This window comes from Amblyomma americanum, chromosome 3 (assembly GCF_052857255.1).
Source record: "Amblyomma americanum isolate KBUSLIRL-KWMA chromosome 3, ASM5285725v1, whole genome shotgun sequence".
Classification (NCBI taxonomy): domain Eukaryota; kingdom Metazoa; phylum Arthropoda; class Arachnida; order Ixodida; family Ixodidae; genus Amblyomma; species Amblyomma americanum.
In genome coordinates, this window is record NC_135499.1 from 129,705,370 (window position 1) to 129,730,354 (window position 24,985).

The window sequence follows — 24,985 nt, forward strand, 5'->3', positions numbered from 1 at the left end:
CTCAAGCCGCAACTTATGCCGAAGAATGCCGACAGCTTGCCCGGTCCTTCACTTCTCACGCCCAGCAGCAGCAGAAAAGCACCCGTGATCCCCCTGCACTTCCTCCTGCTTACCTTCCCGACTCTTTGGTCTGGCTCTGGGTACCCTCCTGAGGTCCCGGCCTTTCCTCCAAACTTGTTAGCAAGTACCAGGGACCCTACCATATTCTTCAGCAGACATCCCCCGTCAATTACCTCATCGAACCCCTTACGCCACCCCTGATCATCGCCGCCGAGGCCGCGAAATTGTCCACACGACCCGCCTCAAACCTTACTACGACCCCGCCATCGTCACATCGCCCTAGGCCGCCAGGATGGCGCCCTTTCGCCCGGGGGGAATTGTAAGACTGGCCAAGGGCTTTAGAATCTTCAGAGGCTGGCGCTCAATGAAGAAGACGACGAGAAGTGCCGAACACTGCGAAGCTCGAGCGCCTAACGCTCGGTTGCTCGTGCGTGCTCTGGACGGAACGCGGTCTCTGGTCTGTGCCTAGACGGTACCGCAGGTTGTTCGTGACGCGTGCTTATTACTGTGCTGTGCGTGCTGTATTATTAGTGTGGTGTGTTCTTATTACAATATGTTTTACTGGATTTTTTTTTTTTTCAACCTCTTTGACTTTGTTCTTGTATTGTCCTACGTACGTCGCCCCCCCTTATGTAATACCCTGTAAAGGGTCCTTAAGGGATCAATAAATGATGATTTTGACTACTGCTTTCTGGCGCGATCTCGGAAGGTAGCGACCGTCCGTGGTTCACGCAAATTAAAGGGCATCTCTCCTTTTTGAAGAATGCAATGAAGGGCGCATTGCTCTTCGCGCTCTTCCCTTTCTTTGCGTAGCAGGAGCTGAAAATGCAGCCTGTGAACATCTTTCTGTAAGTCAGCTTTCCCGCAATGTTGGAAGTCTTCAGTTAAACTACCCAAAAATTAAATATCTGAGACTCCACACAGTGTGACGTGGCTAGGGCCAACATTTAAAAAAGAAAAGGTCAGTGCAATGTGAAAGAAAGCACATACAGACGCCTGTCGCCCACACATCGCAGTTCTTTTGCCACTGGCATGCTGGAATTCTGTAACCAGCGATTGTGCCAGTGCTTTGTCAAAGATCTGCTTTGTCAGAACACATGAAGAGGGCCACCCAATTACTACATTGTTCTCGAAAGGATGGCAGTTTCATTTGGTTTGGTAACGTGGACAGAAACAAAAAAAAGACAAATAACGGCTGGTACACTGCCGTCAGAGGTTCACCAATGCCTGCATGCTCCAGAAAGAGGGAAAAGGTTGTAAGTGGAAGAAAGAAGCTGCTGTGTAAGGTTTTTATCTGTATGCTGTCACACGAAATGCTGGCACAGTGGGAAGACATACCCCGTGGGAACCTTTTGAGAGCTCTATGGCAACAACCAGCATAAACAGCCACTTCATACAGAATGTTAAAGGGACACTGAAGACAATTCTGTACAATTTGTTCTTTTTCAAGGGCATATTCTATGACTATTTCTAGGCATCCTGATGTTTGCCGGCAGGGAAAGATGCATTTGTTTCTGCGAAAATTCTGCGATCACCACTTGCTAGTGAATGGCACTGTAGCCTAGCCTCTGGGATCTGCGCAAAAAAAACTTGTTGAAACACTACAGTTTACTTACAAAATTAGCCAGTGATGGTGACACCTGTACATTATTTTCTGACCTAATCTAGCTTTGTTCTCGGTGTTTTGGCGAAAAAAACCTCCTTGTCATTACAACGCGGTAGTCTATAAATAAAGGAAAACTTCAATTTGTCCTCGGCGTTCCTTAAAAACCGGGTGCTCCTGCCGCAGTTCTGCATTGTTAATGCATGAAATGCTTTTAGCTCCTATTCTTGACAAACTCGAGCAAACTTAGTTCAAATATGAGGAAGAATGTGAAGCTGAGCTTTCCCTTCAAACAGGAGCCAGCCGAACAAAACCCTGGAAAAAAAACCTAAGCCCTGAATGAGATCTGAATTAGCGCCAGCGCCAAGAGAGAAGCTTTCATTTCCTGACGTCTTAGACAATTTGGCCATCACTGCAGACTTTCAAGCAAATAGTTTAACTTGTAGCCTCTCGACCTGCGCATTGAAAATAGTTGCCTTCTTTATTCTTCATCCGTTTGTTGCACACTTCGAAATGCTCATTTGCAGGATGCCGCCATGGCTGTTTAATTTAGCCGCTTGAGCCAAGAGGTAGAAAGGGCAGCCAATGCCTTCAACACAAGCTCTATGAGCCATATATAAAGGTGTGAAGGCGGCCAAATACGTCGCCAAGGTCGATGAAGAGTAGGCAAGCTAGGACATCTTGCACTGCCAATGCAGCGAGGAACACTGAGCACCGTGACCAGCATGAAAAACAGCAGCAGCTGAATGCAGCAGCACATAAAGCATTGAAAGCGGTGAAGGAAGTCAAGTGCACTATCCAGCTAGGGAAAGCAGAGGATTGTGGAGGCTCCTCAAGCCACGAAAGCAGCCAAGGAGACCATGCACGCAGCCCAGCGTGAAGAACAGAAGTGCGCGATGACTGCACAAGTTCAGCAGCCAGTAAACCTGGCCAATACCAGAGTGCGGCCATCAATGTGCTGTCCAAGAATGTGCTGCACCTTTCCAGCAATGCATTTCATGCTTGTACCTACTATTGACAACGAGATGGACTACAAATTTTTAAGCACATTTTCGAAGCTTGAAAAAAAAAAAAAGGCTGTAGCACATGAACACATTCCGATACAGCGGCAGTCTTAACAATTTCACGTCAAAAAGTTTTAATAACAAAAACTTTGAGGTGTTAAGTGGAAAGGGCCATTAAAAATCTTGCTCCCAGGAAAAGGGTAAAAATATCTGCTCCCATGAGGCACGTGTCAGAAGCTATGCCCTAGAACTCTGCTGCTAAGAAAAAATGTAAATAGCAAAAAACAGTGTAGCAGGGCTCAGAAGAAGGGCTACAGTGCACAGGCCTCACATAAAAAAGGCCGTTGAAAGCAGTCACAAAAGCTGCTCCATGACCCGTGCATGCAACTATGCAAAAGCAACACTCCACAGAGCGCAGGCACAACCAAATGAGTGGAAACTAAGTCCAGTTTTTGCTCAGTATAGTTACCTACACAGCAGCCACTAGTATGCAGAAAGCTCCCACAAAAAAAGCAGGCGTTTCTTTTTTGTAACCTTCACAGTCTTGTGAAAATACTGTGCATTGTAGTAAAAAAATGTGAAACTGCAATTCCTGTTCAGTATGAATTGTAGTGACCCATGTTTTGACACATGTTAATATTTTGATGTTTCATTTCAGGCCAGTGCTCACAACTGTGGCAACAAGTGCACTGAGAAAATAAAGCGATGCTAATGCACCAAGGACTTTTCCTCAAAGCCGCAAGAGCAAAGGTTAGTGCGATAGTGAGCAGCCTGCAATGCCACGTCTTTTGAGTGGGTGCTTTCAGTGAATACAGTTTTCTAACACAGGTTCAACAGTGTCAACCACTAATATTTAGTCAAAACATGAGGAAACATGTTCTCACCAACGCTAAGCTACTTAACAACACATCTAAGCCACAGTGTGTATACATAAGCATATATAGGTATCTGCAGAAGTATATAGCCATACCAAAATATTTGCACTGCACTGTAGGCAAATACATCATTGATTGTCACGGCTCACAGATCTATTCGATGGGTTCGCTTCCAACAACAGCTGCTGCTAGACGTGGCAAGCTTGATTCAGCACAGTAAAATAGACGTGAACAGACAAAATTGCACAGTGTTGCCAAAGTGCACGCCACCCCATTTGTCAGCCGCTCGCCAGTGGCAAGTGAGCAATCAACACTTCATAAAATATGGAGCCCGCCACTCCAATCATGCTTGAAGTAAGTTGACCATGTTCAGCAAAACACACTCACAATAGCAAACAGCAAACAGCAGATGGCCTCAATCAGCTGCTCAGACTAATCAGCAAGAGATTTGGACGAGCCAAATCGCTGCCTTTTTTAGTGGCATACATACTATCACCTCAACTGAAGCGAGACCCAACTGCACAGAACTGAATCAAAGGGTCAACTTGGCACAATTGCTGTGCTTGCACAAACATAACTCTAGTTTTATTGCCACATAATCTGCCTCAGAACGCACCACGTGGTGTGTTCGGAACTGAGATATGGAATATGGAGGGAGTGGGGGGGCTTTGGGGTACCTACACAAAGCCTAAACACAAGGCTCGTGAGATGTGAAGAGAAGCCAACTTCTCCACGAAAATAGGCTGACTACGTGATGTGCACCATAAGCGGTCATGAGAGAGCTGCTACAAACATGTAAAAAAGGGGCAAATTGGCGCGGAACTGCACGGCACGAAACAATACAGTGGCGGCAAGAAGAGGCGGCACGGCGGCCACTGCTATGCAAAAGGCCGCGTAGATTAACATGTGGGAGGATTTGCTGTGCGCAACTTTGTCACACATGCTTCTTAAGTGTAGCCTCTGGAATAACATTGATGACACAGCACACAATGCTGTGTTCACGCATAGCCCTAGGCTAAGGTTGGCCTGAACATTGAGCTCACGTTATAATCGCAATATTCTTTTTCGCTTTCCTGAAGGATGAGACTCCTCTGCGCATTACATCATGCATACATGGGAAGAAAATAGATTTCTGCTAAACAAAGAACAATATTAAGGGGACGGTGGTCATATGAAACTGGCCAAGATTTTTTGAAGCAGTTGGGTCAGGCTTTACATCCAGCAGAGAAAAACCCACATGCTGCTTGTCATCAGATGCCACAAAAGCACGACTATACTCATTCACATTTGGCCTATGCAGGTTATTCTAGAGCACTGTACCAGCTGATACACTTATTGCAACACTCATACACCAAAGCAAAAAGTCACTACATGACAAGCTTGTCATGACCAGCAATTTTTGTGGTACTTCACCATTCTATACTACACAACCATAATTACTGAGCCTTTGCAACTTGACGCAATGTTTTAGTTCTTCCATGTTCGGCAATAATATCCCATCAATCCAAAGCTATGAAGCATAGACTACAGCACAACTAGCTAGTATTTTACCAATTGCCACTAATGAGTTGAGACAGCGTGCACATGAACTTCAGTCCATGCCTATGTGCACATGGAATGTCAGTGATCGTGTTATGTGAAATGGTTACAATACCACCGATGCTCACTGGCATTGCATGAAGGTGATCTTAAGGAACACATGCATATTAGTCATGAGCAAAAAATGCAACGTGCAAGCCATGTTGCTAGGCAAGTAAACACTATATTACTGCTACTAGTTTTTGCAGCTAGTGAGAGATGGCAACAGAACAGAATGCGGGCTGCATCAGATGAGCATATATTACAGGCTGTCGCCAATAAAAGAGATGGAAGATTTGGCAGCCAGAAGCAGTGCAAGACAAGAAATATCATGCCAGTCATGAAAAACAACCAGCACATTCAGTGCCTCTTATTTCTAGGCACAATTCTGGCATTTCATTTCAGAACCACGGATACCAGTCCCTTCATGCATGCTTCTGTTCCCCCTTTTCCCCATGTTGAAAAGTGCCAGCTTTAGCAATTCCCCCTTTGTTCATGCAGACGAGTATATGTGTACAGCCCACAAGAAGCGTCAAGTTCATGGCAGCTGCTTCTCCCACGAGAGCAAAATATGCTTGATTGTCTTGGTATGGTATTGTACACACAGAGGCAAAAAGTTTAGCAGCAAAAATTCTTTCGTCACAGTGCGCCAGTTGAAAGGCATTTATACCAGGAAAAGTATTGCACTATATTGTATTGCCAAAAGCACCACAGAGTGACGCAAAGCCAGCACACGCAACAAGCACATTCAACAAGTTGGTAAATTCAAGGCAAGAGATGTAGAGCACGCATCCTTGTGTAGCTTCTCAATCCCTTGAATCACTCGACTGCACTTCGAGCATGAAAGGCATGCATATATTCCACAATGCTTCACATGAAACAACACTGTAGGTGACAGACATCTTGAAGTCAGTGTGCATCAATGATCGCAGACCACAATGCTGTTCACTTAAAAATCATTACACGCTGCTGAGCTTCGCATTAACAACTGAATGACTTGTAATGCAAGCAGCAATTTATTACTTACTGGCCCGAGGTGACAACTGGCAAACCAGGGCAGTTAAACCAAAACCAAGGTTGATGCTAAATCAGCTCAGAACTGAAGGCCAGTGTTGAATTTGAGCATTTAAGTGTGGCTCAAATTAATGGTGAATACTGCCATCAAAGATGCTTCCTTTCAAACTTTTCTTCTCGCAAAGTCTGAAAGAAAACCATGACTCATGGCATGATGATGAATGTACACCCACATTAACATCAAGACGTGCAATGTAGTAAACAACCTTTTTCTGAGAATATCGTTGTGAAGATGTGATTGTCATGCAAGCAAACAACATGGCCTCATCCAGCATTAGCTGAACATGATGCAGATGCGGTCGAAAGAAAAACTGAGTTCCACGTGTGAATGCTGGAGCACAAACATTGTGCCCTAGAGTCCACATCGGATGTATACATTGCCAAACTCTCTGGTTAGCAAGCTCACTATCACTGCAAAAAATGGGAAGCTAGCAATACTAAGCCATTCCTTACGTTGCAACTGCAGGTTTAGAGCAAGCCAGGACGAGAAAGAAGTGTTTGGCAATACTAAAGAAAAAGTGGTGGCAACAACCGCAGACATTAACAGAAAGCCTTATAAATTTCGACAGCAGTAGCATGGCTGGAAGGCAGGCTTCGAATGTATTGGCCCGTCTGCCTAAAATAAAGTGCTCATTGCAGAGCACATCAACAGGAGCGAGCAGCACTGCTGCTACAGGTCTGGCAAATTTAAAAAGTCACTGCTTCATTTATGCAATGCAACACATTTCTCCCAGCATTATAAGACAATAAATAAGGGCAAATTAGCATCATAACAGCCTACAAGAAATGCTGAAAATGGCTGCAGCGAGTCAGCAGTATACATGCTAGAAGCACAAGCAGTCTGTCAGTAATTTCTACACCAACAAGTTTTTTAACAATTATGCACGTAATGGTTTTCACATCACCAGAAGAGACATCCATAAAATTACATGTGGCACAACATTTGAGCTTTTTATCAACAATAACAGCGATGGAAAGCTCACAAATCAAGAGGTGTTTCAAGTGCACAAGGCTAAAGACACACTACATGAAGCAGGAATGCGCACAAAGGTTTGTCAGGACACAACAAAAGCAACTTCAAATGGTGCCAGCAGAAGGACAAGAAAATGGTTGCAATCAGATTAAAAGATAACAAAAGCAAATTGTGCCATAGGCGTCATGTTGTCCTTACTGTGCATCAAAAAGGCATTGTTTCACATGTGCAGTCACCTGCAAATGTGAAATTAAGTTTTTCAATTCCAGGCAGGTGGTTTGCTACACAATGCTTTGCGTGCTTAACCCTTTAAGGCGCTTTTGTACACAACTGTGTACGTTCTGAATTTGCAGGTTTACCTTAGTGTACGCACAAAGTGGTACACATTTCTTTTTGTTTCATGGAAATTCAGCATCTTTCACTGCACAAATATGTTAACTAGAGAAGGCAGCAAAATATAATTACACGGACAGTGAGCTTGGTAGCAGATATACCACTGTATTTTCTTGCTGAGAGATCTTGCCACATGTACAAATGCCATTTTTTTTTCTGGATTTCTTGCACCATGTGCATCTCGAAACAAAAAATGATTCAACAATTCCTAGGGTGTTATCTTCACAAGTCCTGTGTTTAAAATACAGTTTCCAACTATTCTGACCCTTTGTAAGAAATTTTGCATGTGTGTGTAAAACATTAAGCTTTCGTGTTTAAAGACAACCACACTGGAAAGCTAACAAAGAGGCTTTCTTGAGGCCTGGATATGCTATTTACATCGAAAAATATTTGCTTGGAATCGAAATAATAAACAGTGCCTGGAAGGATTAAATGTAATGCAAAAGGGCAAAAAGTCATCCCCTAAGTGTCATTGAGCTCCCCATCATCACATACCCAAGCAGTTCTAGAGCTCCATGATATGGAACTAGTTCTGAACACCACCAGCAGTGATGTAGAAGTCCCGAAGTCTCAAAGTTCAAGTGGCCGAGACTGGCCTGGAGATTCGAATAAAAAAAAATGCCTTTATACATCATTCTCAAGTCAGTAATTTTGGATTTAGCCCACAAACTGATGTAGTGCAATCAGTTAATATGCGCAGTAAGAATGCTTCCCATGCATGTAAGTTACAAAAAGTTATTGAACTGGAACACATCATAACTGCAAATTATTATGCTTTGTGAAAATTGACTATGGTGGCATCAGCACCAAAAACCTACACAGCTCTAAGTTCCATACAGATCTAAACATTCCACAAATCAATTTTTTTTTTCAGCAAAACTTCAACTAATATTTCATCAAAATGAGATGCCATTTCTTCAGCAGTCAAATGGATCAATATCATTGGAACACCTTTCCTTTTCACAAGTTTCACTTTTGTACAAGACCTATACCAATCCGAAATAATAATCATGGCACCCTATCAAAGAAAAATGTCAATAGTTCATCTGGCAGCGTGTTATGTCATCTCAATGCCTCTTAGAGCATGAAAGCTTCTCAGCACAGACAGATCAAGCACGCCACTTTAAGACTTAAGTGCAAAGATTAAATAATTTCCAATCTTTCCTTTTCTCCTTAAGTACCTAAACTCACTGAATTAAATGGCAAAAGCAGACAATATTGAAATAAATACAAAAAGTGAAAAGTTCATTCCAAACAAATAACCATACCATTCACAAAATCACATTACATACTCCACTCGACTTCATTAAGGAGTGTCAGGAAGCAGGAAATCAGGAGACACACGCATCAACGAAAAAGCGAAAACAAATTCACAGAAATCAAAGGTACTGTCAGAGCTGTGGTCAAATTGGACAGGAGGTTGACTGAGTGATTGTCGAGGATGTTGGCACCAGAGATGTGTCGCACATTCGGCCCAGGCTGTTCTACTATACGGCCCGTCTTGACATGCACACCTGCAAAATGTGTAAATCTGCGGATTACACAAAATGAAACTTCTTTGTGGGCTTGTCTGCCATTGCCCATTCAGAGTTCTAGAACAGGGAAACAGGGAAAAGAAGAACTGAGAACAGGAGGTTTGCAATTTTTTTAAACTTAGGAAAACCCAGGGTTTTCGAAAGGCGCTGGGGAAACCCACGTCTTGACTTCCATACCATTAAATAAGACTGAAGACATATGGCACCTCAAGGCTGTACAGTGAAACAGTCTTCGACTATTAATTAATGCGGTTAGTCCCAATATAAAGAGGGCAAAGAAAAGGTAGGGGTTGAGGTATGCATGGATTGAGGTGCTTGGGAAACTCCAAAAAGCACTCCCAAGAAACCCTGTAGTTCCACAGAACCCAGTTTAAAAGCCTCTGCTCTAGAACAATTACAAAAATATAATGTTTGCAGTATGTATCTATAGGTGGTAGAAATACAAGTGGATATGGTAAAGAACATGAAAGTGGGCATGCTTCCATTAATTAATGCGAATTATACAGCACTGCATGGGACATTATGTCATGTGACAGTGATCGCATCATTAGCAAATGAGGCTAGTAGCTTATTTAAAAACATAGCAGCTACTGTTTTCATAAACATTGGATCACAAAACCATTTTGCATGCAGGTTACAATATCTGTACAACTCCTTACTTTATTTCACTCTCCAGTGCAATTCTAATTTATTTCACTTTACAGCTGAAGCTTAGGTGCTGCGGTGTTTAAAATACAGTCGCGTCCACTAATTTTGACTTTGACCATCACAACGTACAGTGTAGACCACTTATAACGTAATGCAAGACTGGACATAATGCACTTTTTGCCCACCACTCATGTGCCTCGCATAGGACTCAAGTCATACCACTTAATATGTGGTCGCGCATAGAGAAATACCGGCTATAATGTGTTTTTGAAAACCGCTTGGCGACTTCTCGGAACAGCAAGTGCATTTCCCTGCACGGCACCAAGGGCTTTTGAGGTGCGCTCCCACTTGCTCCGCAAAAAAAAAAAATTACGTGGTGATCGACGGTCGATTCGACGGGAATGCGAGAGCATGAATCATTACCATGATCACTGACACCCCACTGCATAGATGACACTTTTTTGATTTTGCTTTGCAATTCACATACAGACAGTTTTCACCAGTCAAAGGCACAGCTTCAAGCATGTTGTCTTCCGTAATCACCCAGCTGGTTACACTGCCACTTCTTGGAAGAATGGCAGCCATCACGTTGTTGCCATCATGCGTCCATCTACCCATTATCCCCCTCCGCAATGAAATCGCTTCTATCGCACTGCCGAAGATCTCACAGCTCATTTCACAATCCTACAGAAAATCGCACCAGGTGTTTAGTGTGCATCAACAATGCAGACTACGCACGCGCGCACACACGCCGTTCTTGTTTCTCCCTTCAGCTTCCACGCATTGCTTCCATACTAATACAAGATTATGTAACAGTTGCACTTCTCTCTGTGCAGCTGACTCAGAGAGCTGTTTCTCGTTCAGTGATAAATAAAGTGTCTTTGAAAGGTAAGCTACCCATTTGCTGTGTATTTTGACCTGAAAAAGTTTTTGTTATAGTGTGGATTTTTGCGGCCCCCATGACATACATTATAAACGGTCTACACTGTATATGTTCATTAAAACCCTCAAGTATATAGTAAGCAAAGGACTTTGCAGAAGCACCTAGGCCAGCTACACGAAACATCTCTGCGTGTAACTTGCAAATGCTACCATCCGCCTGGTGAGGTACTTGCGCCACCTTCATCCGCCTTAGAAAACAGCGTACGAAAAGGTTCACCTCAAGGCCAAAAAATGGCAGCCAAAGATTTCTGTGCTAGCTGCACGGCCAGGTAAAAGGTGGCTGGATATTGCTGCAAAGTGTCTTGCTTTTGCGTGCTCTTTGGTTACTGCCCCTGGCATGCAGCCTTTGTGTATGCTATGCAAGACACAGCCAGAGCACTCTGGAACAGTCATGATCAGGCCTGGCCCCTTTCTACAGTGTTCAAAATGGTTGTCAGAGCTTCATGGACCATATCTCAAATGTCTGCTACTGCCTGTAAATTGAGCAGGCCCAAGAATGGCAGGCACTGCTGTTCCTGACACCCATCATGTGCACCTGCTGGTATCAAGGTTCTATGCGCGGACCCTAGTTTGTCCGAATAAACAATTTTCCTACGAAGTGTTCTGCTGCCTTCCTGCCTGCCCAACTGTCATCAGGACTCTGGGACAATACTCAAAGTTTTGGATCTGGCCTGATCAAAGAACACACACCACTCATGTGCAAAAACCTGACTGCTATTGGACAGACAAGCAGCATGTGTCCTTACAAAGAAATGTACTTGGGGATGCCTTTACGAACAGCATGGAGGAATGTACTAGGGTGCGCGACGCACCTGTAAACTGCAGGGTGGCTCCAAGAAAGGAGTCCAGGAGGGATCCGAGGAAGCCTGCCAGCGTACCAACCAGGATGACGAGCCACTGGGCAGCAGCTGCCTGCAGCCTGCCCGGACCCACAAACAGGGCCATGCTGATGTAGTACACCAGGCCTATGAAGGCCCCACCAAGGCCGCTGAACAACAGGCCCTCCACAGAGATGCCCCCATTGGTACCTGCACGGTCAATAGCAGTTTGCAAGAAAACAAAAGTTTATTTTCGAAAACAAAAGAAAAGTGGCAGTTCAGTCCTGAATGGTGGCAAACCATTGTGCTTCCGCATTCTATGCCATGATACACGACCACTTCTAAAGCTTTTTTGTTCTTGTCCCAGCATTTTTTTTTTGTTATAGTACATGGAAGAATGCTGAATAAAGATTGACGAACTTGCCACGATGCTCCAACCATGAACCGTGGCATTGGTTCTCTCTGCCAGCGCAGCACAGACTATCTGTTGCCGCTAATGTAATCATATCGCCTTATTTAACCACATTAAAAAATCTATACCAATGCACTCCTCAGCTCACGTGCTTACCAATGATAGGAGGCATGCCTAGATTTGAGCATGCCAGCCACATGACAACTGCACGTACGATTGGGTGTGGTGCCAAACTCCCCGCCGCCGCTATGAATGGATTGCTCCTAAAGTGATTTTAAAATGACGCTGAGGTCTACTCCATCCAACTATTGCTCTCCATACAAATTCATTCTGTGACTCTATCTGGCCATGTAGGTGTTTTTCCAGCAGCAAAACACACATTTGTCGGCAAGAAAATAGGATTTAAAAATCTTCCTGCCGGTTGACTAACCCGCGATGGCCTTAACGAAAAGGTGGTTACCTCCGTTTCGAAGTTGATGTTGATACAGTGCAGCCTCTGGCATCTGCTCCCAAAAATCAGCGTTGATGCATGCATTTACTCGTGAAATCGACCACTGATGGTGGCGCCTGTGTTTCTCTTTTTTAAACCTTTTTAGCTTATAAAGTGATGATGGTGGGTTTTAACGATGCAAGGGCATTTAAGGCTTCTAGCTTATAAAAGCTCCGTTTTCGATTAGAGTGATTAGAATGCGGTACCCTGCCTCAACAGGCCAACTTTAATTTGTTCTCAGTGTCCCTTTAAAAGCACTCTCGCATCAAGTGTGTACCTGCTGCGGTGGCTCAGTGGTTAGGGTCCTCGGCTACTGAGCACGAGTACCTGGGTTCGATCCTGGCCATGGCGGCAAAGTTTCGATGGAGGCGAAACGCAAAGGCACCCCTGTGCTTTGAGATGTCAGTGCAGGTTAAAGATCCCCAGGTGGTCGAAATTATTCCAGAGTCCTCCACTACCACATCCCCTTCTCTTTCATTCCCACCTTCCTCCGTTCCCTTAAGAACTGGTGTCCACCCAAATGCAAGACAATCACTGTGCCATTCATTTTCCTCCAAAACCAATTTTTTCATCAAGTGCAGATAGAATTTTGACAGCCCGATGTGACAACACAAGAAACGCGGACAGCCCGATGTGACAACACAAGAAACCTGGACATAGCTGTTAAACGCAGAATTGCCTTAAAACTGAGCCAGTTTTTCTCTGTCTATCCCTTCCTTGCTATTCTTCACCTAGCTCTATCCTTTGCACACCCAAGAGACTGAGACTAAGGTGTGAAACAAAGCAGAGGTTTTGTTTACGAAATTACTGCTGTCAGTAGATTTATAGCAAGAAAAAAACATGACAGGGCAAACACTTTCCACAGTTATGCACTGCAGACAATTTGAATCACAACCTCACTGCAGTTAGGGAAGTGGTTCAATACTATCTTTGCCCAAAACTGCTACTGATAAGGCTATCATTATTATCATAACAAAAAAATAGACCTCCCAATTTTGCAAGAAAATTTAGGCCCATCTCTGGACAGCCCACAACTACAGCGGCCAAGGAAAGCACATAGCAATTGTACAGTTTAATTATAACAGGGAAGAGAGATTTTTTCAGCTTGGGACAAAATTTTACATTGCATTTAACTATTCTTACATCTTGGTGTATCTATTTTGTAATACTTACTTCCTAGCGCACAAAGTAGAGCTGCAAAAAAAAAAATTTAAACTTTAAAAATTTATTTTCCCGTTTAACTCTTAAGCGCTGGAAATTGCTCCAAAAAGATGCAAGCCCTCATATACACACAATGAAGCCTTATAATTATGCCATGAGAATTTTTCATTCCAAAGCACAGCACTGGAAATCCACTTTTTTTTAACCAATGCTGACACTTATACAAAAAACTGCTATTTGCTCGTTTCATATATGGAGTTTTCTTCTTCAAAATGCTTTTTTCCTTCTCACCTTTGAAATTAGTCTATCATGTATCAACTTGTGCAAAACGCAACCAGCACATCCAAGCAAACAGGAAGTTTCTCAATACTTACTGACGCACATTCTGCAACGTAAGGGAAAAAAAAAGGACCAAAGCAGATGACAAATGTCAAAGCAGCAAAGGAAGAAGTGAGCGAGGAAAAAGTAAACTGAGATCCGCACTTCCTTGAGTGTCAGCACAAGCCATATTCTTCCTTCATACAGAATGCAACTGTGCAGAACAAGACAAGGTCATAGTATGTTTGACTGAGAAGCAAAAAGAAAGAAAAATAGAAGTGCCCACCCCACACTCACAGGTAGAAGAAAACACACAGTACATACTTCCCCTATATGCACGTGTCCTCCCTGAGTTCCTGTTTCCAGCTGCGCAGTTCTGTTCACTATGCGTGGCTTCTGACTTCTATAATCTTCTAGTGCACACTTTTCTTTGTATTATGGATGCGGGCTGTTTACATTTCTTTTCTGACACAAATTAACATTATTGCCAGTGCAATGACTTCTGCGGATTGTAGAAAGTAGGCAAGAATAATATTATCCCACAGCTACAAATATAAACTATGCATATCATATCTATATATATGGCAACGGGAAAAAAAAAGGAATGAACAGGATTTATGGAAGTTGTAAGTCCACCTACTGCAGCCAAGTGACTGCATTAGGATGGATGTTGGCAATTAATTGTTATCATTATAAAGTTATTGTGCTAATAAGTTACCCAGCTTGAGCTTTCTGGTGCAATAACACAAATATACTAAAAAATGTTTAATAAAAATGTAACAGAAAGGGCATGCAACAACAAGAAAAAAAAACACCGTGGAAAGAATAATTTCATTATTGCAGCGGCAACATTCATCTTAAAAATTCCTGACCTTCCGGGCACTGAAAGACTTCCGAAGAAAGACATGCATTGAAGTGAAACTCATACATTTAATTATACTTCCAAAATTTCTGCCTTGAGTGTTGGTAACTATGTGTAAGCACTCCAACATGAAACAGCAACAAGGCTTAATGACGGGCAGAAAACAAAAAAAAACTATCTAAATACCATGCATAGGTCAAAGCACTACTTGAAGTAAAGATAAAATAAAGGGCGCTCTTCTATTATGCATGAGTGGGCACAAACGAAATAAAATCTGATAGCAATTAGGTCCCAGACACAGTGCTTGCATGCGTACGTGGGGCTCCTTTCATACAAGCCTCAGGACCCACAGCCAGGATATAGATTCTTTGTTCTGCACTATTTTGTTTCATTGTATTCTATTTCGTTCCCTAATGCACTGCTTGCCCACTAAAAATGTGACTATAGTATTTATAGGACAGAGTAATAAAACCCTCAACTTCCGAGACACTCGGAATATATAAATGCGCTTAAACAACCAGAAATTCCACTGCACAATGAACATGACCTAGCGACAACATACAAGCAGCATACTACAACTAGCTTATCAGAACAATGACCCTCCCCAACCCTTCCTCCTTGCCCTTTGCACAATACTATCTTTGCACGAAGCTATCTCCAGCCACAGCTTATATAATACAGATAAGGGTGTTGAAGTTTGCAATCAGTCATTTACCTCAGCCAAAAATTCCCAGGGAAGACTCCCACACTCCGTTATTAGAAGGCTTATGATTCATGAAATTAGACATAGGCATGCCTTTAACACTCTCACAGCTGATTGCAACAACACCCCCTCTATTCAGTGGGCCCCAAGGCAAGAGGTGCTGAAAATTGTCAGAATGACTGGCTATGGGTGAAGGACAGTCAAAGTTGACTATGTTGCAAGCAGAGCTAGTAATGACGCCTACATGAGCCAAAAAGTGCAAGCTGTGCAACACCTGTATACCCACCAAATGCTTCAAATGGACACTGCAGGTCAAGACAACCTGGAGTGCGCAGTGACATGTGATCAAAACAATATATCAGGTAATGCAAGCTTTTTGGCGATGCTTACATTCATATTCAGAGGAAAAATAACAATGGAACAAATAGGATGAAACAGAAGTGAAGACAGGCACTATGTATGTCTTTGCTGTGTTTCCACACCATTTTTTGTTCTTTTGTGATGTCCAAGTACAATGGGCCAACCAGCCAAAATACCTACCATCTTACATAGACTCATGCAGCAAGTGGTGGTGATATAACAAACTGAAATACAAAATAAAGGGTTCCTTCAGTGTTCCTACTGGTTTCTTGCAGCCTATATTAGAAATATAAATGGCAACCCACACATGCTGTATAGCTACTGTGGGTCACATGTTGAATGCAACTGTGCTTAAACACTTCACCAGAACTGAACACCTCAAACAGTTTTAGCACCTATGTGATCTTTGAAACACCCCACAGAGAAGCTGGCAACAGTAGTTTCCTTCTACTCTGACAGACAATCCTTTTGTTTTCTTGTGTAAGATGCTAAAAAAATGGCAAACAGCTGTGTACACACAGTCTCCGAAGGGGCATGTGATAACCAATGCAAATGGCGTCAAAACATCCGGGCAGACACTGAAGGGGGCACATGATTAGATTAGCCTCAAGGCTCATTCATAAATAGAAGACTGTGAAGCACTTTCTCAAGTGCACTTCTCAGCTCTTACATGGACAATCCTGCTAGTCATGTAAGGATATACAGTTTCCACCTGACGCAGACCAGAGGCATCCACAAATGTGTAGGTCAAAACACCCCGACTGATTTGCTGTCTCACTACGGGATCAATGAACTATAGTGTTTGCCTATCCTTTATGTTGTGTGAATGAACATTTAACATGGAAAATAAGATATTGGCTGATCTATCAGCTGCCTGGCATGCTCTTAAGATTCCGTAGTTTTCAAAAGCTTCCATGCAACAAAGTTTAGCTTTGGTCCAAATCGTGTGGGTTATTCAGCATTGCCTACACTCGAAATCATTTGAAGGTGAGAGGCAAGTTCATCACCATTCAGGACCGTAGAGGGCACGCCGACAACTCCGTCCGATTTGTATCTTTAGTAAAAAAACCACGTTTGTGGCTCTTTCTGGCTATGCTGATGGCGCATTTATTGCTCAGAAATTTGCATTTAAAAATTTTTCTGCTACACAATTCACTCATGACACCTACACTAAATAGGACTCCGTGATCACAGTTTTGAAGTGAATGGAGGTGTAGCCTAGCCTCTGAAATCTGCGCCCCAAAAGAACTGTGTTGACATACTACAGTTAACCTGCGAAACTGCACACTGATGGCGATACCTCTATTTCGATTTTTTGGCCTTTTCCGGCTTATAAAAAGCTCCGCTTTCACTGAGGGCACTGCCTTTGTCATCAGAATGCGGTAATCTGTCGATACAGGCCATCTTCAGTTAGTCCGCAATGCCCCTTAAGACTGCCAGCAATGCTACAAGAGTTCCACTACATGGCCTAGCAGCAAATCGAGTGGCCTGAAAACGTTTTGAGAATGACAGTACATAAAACGCTGCACAGTTCAGACAACCTACAACCAAAGCTACACTGTTCACATTTGACAAGCTGAAATACAAGCTTGAGTTTAATCGAAGGACCACAAAAACTCACAAAGGATATGTTTAAAATTAATCGTATAAACGCACCTGCCAAACATGAGCATGTCATCCACCTAACTTACATATCCTCATATATGGCAACCAGTTTATGACATTTACTCTTTTCTCAACGCTAGTAATGATAACTGGTTATGAGGAAAAGAAAGGCTCAGTGATAGTCTCATTCAGGGTGGAGATTTGAACAGTGGCTTGAGGGTGAGGAATGGGTTCGGGAGAGAGTAGAGAGAGAATCACCGTAATGAATGGCTCCAAATAATTTCAATCACCTATCTACCCTGCAGACATCTAGCAGACATCTAGCAATGATTTTCATGTCAGGAGAAAGAGGCCAAAGAGGATTAAGGCTGTTATGGTATCAAAACTTTTTACAGTATCCATACATCAAAGGAATTCCTATCAGCTTGCTGATGTCACCAAAAAGCCCTTCAATACCTTAGAAAATCCTACCAATGCAAGTCCATATTCCACGCTTGGCTGACAGCAATGTCAGGTGTTCGAAGAACTTTGTGGATCAGCGTGCCCAGGTATATCTGCACACTGAAGTTATCCAACCGAACAATTCCATTACAAAGCCAATTCAAACATCACCTTTAATTGACGACTTGAGTGCACTATCCCTCCTACTTCAATACAACCTATAGAGACAACAAGCTGATTCATATCAGTGCATTACACATGAACAGTTAAGGTCTCAAACAGTAGTGCACTAGCCAGCACAACCTGCATCAAGTGTTAATAAAGCAATGTGGTTTCGTAACACTCCTCAGTCAACGATCCGAATGTTTTTCTTTGAGCTTTAACAATTTTTTTTGGTGTGATAATTTATTACTCCTAACTAGTAGTACCTGTAACAGAATTTAACATAGAAGTGCACCAAGTGCCCAGAACTGACATTAACTAGTACCTGGAACAAAATTTCACATATGAGTGCACTAAGTCACAAGAGCTGACATTAGCTAGTATATGGAACAAAGTTCCACACAGGAGTGCCCTAAGTCACTAGAGCTGGGAAGCTCACCTCTAGGCACCCTTTCGAAGGTCGTGATGAGGAAAGGGTCCCCCCTGGAGAGTACAGTGCCAAATTCTGAGGCCCACGTGTCCCCACAGCTCTCAGCCAGGGCACTGAGCACAGCCATGGAGAGAATGGTGCACTGCCAGCCGTTGCTCAGATCAACCAGCTTCTCATCCATGCCACACTCGAGCATGTACAGCAGTGCAAACTCAGTGGCAATGCCGCCATTGCAGAGAACCTGGACCCAGTTGCGCTGCCCTCCTGCAAGTGCATTGATTTCCACACTGTAGGGATTGCTTTGGCCACATCCCAAATGTCCACAGTTAAATGTACTGTTTCACTCTGCTTCCAAAACAAAAAATGGCATAAGCTGGCCACCAGAAATCACTAAACCTGCTTTGTATTTTTTTTTAAATGCAACAGCATTAGGAGTGCCATTACAGCGAAAGCTGTCTGACATTAGCGGCGTCATCTGTGTGAGGCCTCCACTTTGTTTAAGGGGACTTGGGACTTCCCTCTCCACCTGCCAACCCCCCCGTCCCCTTGTAGGGAAAGGGGGAGACGCAAGACTAAGAATGGCTCAGCAAAGCAAAAATTAATAAAAAAGAAGTGACTGACTTTAAATAGAATAAGAATAGAATCCGAAGAGAATCATAACAGGAATAGACTGGAGAGTGAAATACAATGGAATCAGAATTGAAGTATAATCAGAATTAGAATGGATTGGCAAGTGAAAGAAGGAAAGAATGCTATTGCACTTCCTCCACAGTCCAATATATCACTTTTTTTTCACATACAGCTTCACACCAGATACCACTGTGTCTAAAGACCCTGGGTATATTGAGATAGACTATTTGTGCCACCACTGTTCACAGATGACAGCTGGAAGAGACTGCAATGATACAGCTGGTACGAGAAGCAAATCATATCACAAAGGAAGTGAAAATACAAAGATCAACACACTAGCTCAGATACGAAGCACTCTGTGATGCAGCTGTAAAGCATAACAAGCTCCTTCCTGTGCATGCTTTCGATAAATGCGTGGAATATTTCCAATAGCTGTGTGTCGACACTTTTTTTTACTCAGAAATGCTACTCTCTTTTGCAAGACATACCAGCTTTTAGAAAACTAACTTTCTCTCTTTCTTTGCCTTTTACTATGTTATATGGCACCAAAGTGCAACGCCAGTCCAAGATTAACAGCTAAACATGAAAACACTAAAAAATGTTACTAAGAATGGAAGGGGGCTGGCTTAGTCTCACTGTACAGAGGCAGCAATAAAGTACCAGTATAACTAAGCTTCCTCGTGTACACACACCTAAACCATGTCTATAACTTGGTGCATGCGGCAAAAAAAAAATGCACGGCATAAACAGAATGTGAGGCATGGAATCAGTAACTAATCTCAGCCAGCTGCTAGCTTTAGACAAGATGTGGACAAGCAGATTGCCACAAGGGAGCCTGTTACTTTTTTCTTGAAATGTGCATACTTTGCCTTAATTCTACAATTAACTAACACAGGCTTTTTAAACAAGTGGTGGCAAAAGCATGTTGTGGCCCTCTAAGCCTTGCAATGTACACATGCATCATTTTGAATTTTTGTATCAGAAACTGTAGCAGGATAGAATCAAGAATAGTCCTATGACATTTGTAATGGACATAAAGAAAGGTAGCAAATTCAGAGCCCAATCTAAAAGAATGAGCTCGTCTAGGACGTGCATATGCCTGAATAGCATTAGTTTAACAACTTCCCTCACAGTGAAGGCTTCATATTGAAAGAACATAGCATAACATAGGACAGTGTCAGTTTCCAGCATAACAATGCCAAAAAATGGGTCTTGAGTGTTCTGCCCATAATAAACAGTTTTTTTTAATTTTTACCCAGCACCAAAACTACCAGCAATACACTGAAGTTTGATTGTAACATTTCGTTCTACATTACAGTCCCCCTAAGACATAGCATTGTATTGCTGCCAAAAGTTACCTATTTTCACCACCTCTTTCGAACTTGTCCTCTTTTAAGTATGTGCATGCGCAGATAACTGCTGGAAATATGTCCGCAAAGAGATTACTCGCGAGTAAGAGACACAGTTGGACTTCCTGCCGGAACAGCAGCTCCAAATGGGTGACCAACCTAGAGTCAAGGTGGCATAATCTGAAGTAACAACATATTTTTAGCACAGTTCCTTTGCCCTTAGCTGCAGAGCATGTACCAGTGCATCATGCATTGAGAAGTTCACAAAAAACATTCTGGGATGGAGTAAAAATGTGCAACCAAAAATCATAAAAAACGAAACAGTGGTATTTTCAGACTATAGGCTTGAAGAAGCGTAGCTTGATGGGCCAGATGGTACAGATTAAGTAGAATTTTTTTGCAGATAAATCTGAATTTAGAAAAATTTTACCGGAGAGTGTTTTTCAAATTTATCTCAAAATGCAGAGCCCTACCACAGAAGTTTTCAACATTGTCAAACGATTTGTTTTTCGTACTGATAAAACCAAAAGCACTCAGCACACCATATAATAAAAGCTTTAAAAATGTGTCCGTATCGCATGCAGCTAACCGACACAAAAGACCTCATGAGAAAATTCGAAGCTGTGATGCGAACCATGCAGGTGTTGAGCATTACATGCATCTGTATAGGCAGCATGATGTAACGGAGCTTGGCTGACTTTGAAGAGTCAAGAAAATTGCAATCACAACTCATGCTCATTGCTATGGACAGACTCTCTTCACATAAAGAATTATAACTTGTTGCATCCCTTTTTCCACTAAAGGCTTTCGTATCTGGGAACAATGTTCTTTCAGCAAAACATTCAGCACCTACATAGCTCAATCTCGCCAATTTTAAGTTTGCAAAACCATTTTTCTTTGGAGGCAAAATTCACTTCGATCTGAAATGAAAATTGAAAATGAGAACTGGATCGTGGTTTGACCACTAGAATTGAGAGGCGTGAAAATTGACTAATTCTGAATACGTGAGCAAACTAAATATGTTCGGTATTTCTGGATCCGTGGTGATGGCACTGAGAACTCACGTACCAATTAAGAGATAATTAAGATCACCCAAATTTACAGTTCAGAAATGAATAGAACAGAGCAAGATCAATGCGACGAGAGATCGATGCGGTGAATAGAGGTCCCACAACATTATATAACAGACAGGATTCACGCGTACAGTACACGAAAAAATGATGTAGCTCATGAGAAAATGCCGCATTGCTCCAGATGACCGAACGAGACTTTGCTCACCTTCTTTATGGTCAGGTTCAAACTTCTTTTTTACCTCACTCCTAAACTTCGTTGCTTGAGAGGATGAGATGAAGAAAGCAAACAGGCTTGCCAGGAAGAGGTAGCTGCTTAACGTCAGGACAAAGCCGACTACCACACCTGAAATAAAATAGTGAAGAAAAATCACTGCAAGCGGCGGCAACGTGAACACCGCTATTGAACCAGCAGACCAGCGGTACTAACCACATAGCGCCCCTGAAAGGTCAAGACTTTTTCTCTTGTACCCCCAAGACGATATGAAAATTGGGATGAATGCGGAAAAGAAAAAACGGAGTGGTGTGGGCGGTGCTATACCTGAAACCAGAAACACACATATGTAGTACACGGCTACAGCATGATTGCACAGACTATTTCCACGCCTAAAACTTAAAAGATCAGCATAAGTGCAGATTAAGGTGCACAAGTGCGTTCACTCGAGTAAAGAATGCGACTTACTTTCTGCATACCAGGACGAAACCACTGACAGAGACCAAATGGCCAATGACAGAGGTAGAGTCACAGCAAGGAGGATAACTAAAAACATGTTACGAAGAAATAATGTTTTGAAGTTATGCGGGCATTCGTAAGAGCGTCACCAAATTCATCGCAGTGTTCAGACCACGACTGCAGAAGTTGACAGCCGCGGAAACAAGCACAATCGCGGCCGCCGCCACACGCTCGCACGCGAACCGACAATACAGCGGAGAACAAGCAGCACCAGCAGCAATGGGCAGCAAGCCAAGCAAGCGGCAGCAGCCGAAACAAAGCGGAACCGGAAATCACAATCGCGCCCCAGCCCGACGCGCCATCTACAATTTATTTTGTGGTAAAAACAAGATGGCCGCGCTCTGGGCTTTGTGGATAGTGCGTCGATGAACCAAAACCTTACCCCAGGTTAATTATTCAAGTTGAGATCGTATTGGAATCATTGTTATTAAACCACTGCGTTTGTAGGCATCACTTAGTAGGCTTTGAAGGGTCATTTTAAAGGTAGAACTTGCGCCAGCACGTTTTGTCTGCTAGCCAAGATGAACGAAATCGCCAAGCTTGAATACTTGTCTCTCGTGTCAAAGATCTGCACAGAACTGGACAATCATTTAGGAATAAATGACAAGGACATGGGTAAGGAATTGCTTTGTACCTGTCGAGGTGACATTATAAGTCCGTTGTTTGTGATGCCGGTCATTAGAATTCTAGTTTCGGGGCTCGTGTTTATATTTTGGGGTATTTGTGCAGCTGAGTTCATCATCGACTTGGCCGACAAAAACAACACTTTCGAGTCGTTCAAAAAAGCCTTGCAAGAAAACGAAGCGGACTTCTCGGTAAGTAATTCCAGTGGTTTTTGCTTAGTTTCTTGCATTCCTCTACGCTCTCGTGTTGAGGGTTGCAAGCGTGTATCACGCTGTAAGAAACAACGAAACAATAATTTTCCTGATGTTGTGCTGCTTTTAACAACTTTTGTTTGGTTTCTATTTCTGTAATAGCGGGAACAGTCATCGTTCATACTTTGTCTGCCGACTAGTCATATGGAAGTTATCGAAAGGCATGTGGTTCTGGTAGTTTTCCCGTTACAGGGCCAGCTAAACAATGGTTTGCAGTTTCGGGGCCTCTTTTTTTTTTTTATCCAGATGATTTGGATACGAGTGGGTTTAACCAAAATAATAGCTGTTGGTTATTATGTATGGTCTTTTATGTGAGCATGGAAAAGTTTGTATCAAAAACTCATCTAAAGTGGCAAGAAATATGAGCACACGAACCTAGGTAGCAACTATAAATGCATTAAAAAAAACTTGGGCGATCCTTGGTGGGTGTTTGAATGCGTTAGCAGCCAAACGTTCGTTATATTAGAGGTGATACACTTAGGTTCTTTATATCCGAGGGTAACACATGAAATGTCCGTATATCTGAGGTGGCATATACCTGTTCGTTATATCTGTGGTAGTGTACTGAGTTAGTTTGTAGCCCGGAGGCTGATGGGCCACCTGCCTCAGGCTACTGACGGTTGGCAGTCGCCATCTCTGCTTGCACAGTCCCTTCTAATGCTAACACATTAATAAATTAAATGCTGCTGAATCCATTCACAGCCTTCTCATTTCTTGACCTAAAAGCGCTCAAACAATCCCGTAACTACAGCGCAACGAATGGGGCGTAGAAGAAGGACACAGGCAGGGACACAACACAGCACTGTGTTGTGTCCCTGTCTGTGTCCTTCTACGTCCCGTTCGTTGCGCTGTAGTTATGGAATATAGAAACCAACTCGCCGAACAACTTACCTTGTCGAGCTCAGATAACCTTTGCTTAGTGCTTTTCTGTATGAGTCATCGCTGCTAAAATTAAAAGCCTGGAAGCGGTCTGGTGCTGTTATGCCTCATTTTGACTTATACCTCAACCATGCTACACACATCATGCACATGGAGGAACGGGGAAAGATACACAAGTTAGAAAGCCAGATGTACCTGGAAAATAGGGACGTAGTCATTCTGCTACCAGGATTCCAATAAGTTTTGTTTTTTAATTTATGACCCACTTCATAACTTTCACTGGGGTTGGATTGCCTTCTTGGTTCCTCACCAGGATAGCTTATGTGCGCATGTCAGGCTGCGCCAAACTTAGTTGTCCTAGTTTTCGATTGTTCTAGGTAGCTATGCAGAGTAACATCCATAGCTGTTTAAAAAAGCCACTGTTGCCTTAAAATGCAAACGTAAACAAATATGCATAAGCCACTGTTGCTTCTTCGCCAGGCAGGGAATGCATTGGCTAAATGGCAGTAAGATAGAAGATTGGATGTGGCTGTGTTAAACTGGAATACTGTGGCATGTGGTAATAAGTTCCTGTTTTGTTTTTCATCATGCATTTCCCGATATCATGCACATCTATTAGCATTAGCGCAGCTTCTTGATGAAGTAGAACTTTGTAATGTTCTCTGGCAAGCTGCAGGTTTGCTGCAAGTTCTAGCTTAACAGAATGCAACTATAAATCATATTTATACAGTAGATTCTCGTTGATTTGAACTGATATTTTGGTCTCATCACCACCACTTTTATTAAAAAAGTTCCCTTAGTTGTAAGTCAACATAATTCATACAGATTTTGGATCCTTTTGAGTTTGAAGTATCGAGAGTTGAATGTAGTATCAGTAGTAGTTGTTGTGGGCTTCTTAAATAGTGCATTTAATACCATACTCAACCATACTCTCTGCAGCAAAGTTTAAGAGATTAAAAAGTTGTGCACTTGCTTTTTAGGCGTGATTATATTCTCACATTC

The 24,985-nt window shown here is 42.7% G+C and overlaps 2 protein-coding genes across 2 annotated transcripts in view; one reads left to right on the forward strand and one right to left on the reverse strand.

The window, feature by feature from the left end:
• Nucleotides 1-2,183: 2,183 nt before the first annotated feature.
• Nucleotides 2,184-22,485, reverse strand: LOC144124919 (transmembrane protein 19). The gene is made up of 6 exons (XM_077657867.1): nt 22,179-22,485; nt 21,927-22,037; nt 21,705-21,842; nt 18,457-18,711; nt 11,498-11,713; nt 2,184-9,074 (listed from the first exon to the last, which is right to left on the reverse strand). The coding sequence occupies exons 1-6, from the start codon at nt 22,264-22,266 to the stop codon at nt 8,908-8,910; spliced, it is 975 nt and encodes a 324-aa protein (XP_077513993.1). The 5' UTR covers nt 22,267-22,485; the 3' UTR covers nt 2,184-8,907.
• A 71-nt stretch (nt 22,486-22,556) lies between these two features.
• The window catches only part of LOC144124920 (ATP-dependent RNA helicase DHX8-like), a 49,765-nt gene continuing 47,336 nt past the window's right edge, over nt 22,557-24,985 (forward strand). The window contains 2 exon segments of the mRNA XM_077657868.1: nt 22,557-22,844; nt 22,959-23,044. Of these exon segments, the coding sequence (XP_077513994.1) occupies nt 22,751-22,844; nt 22,959-23,044 (180 nt within the window). The 5' untranslated portion in view covers nt 22,557-22,750.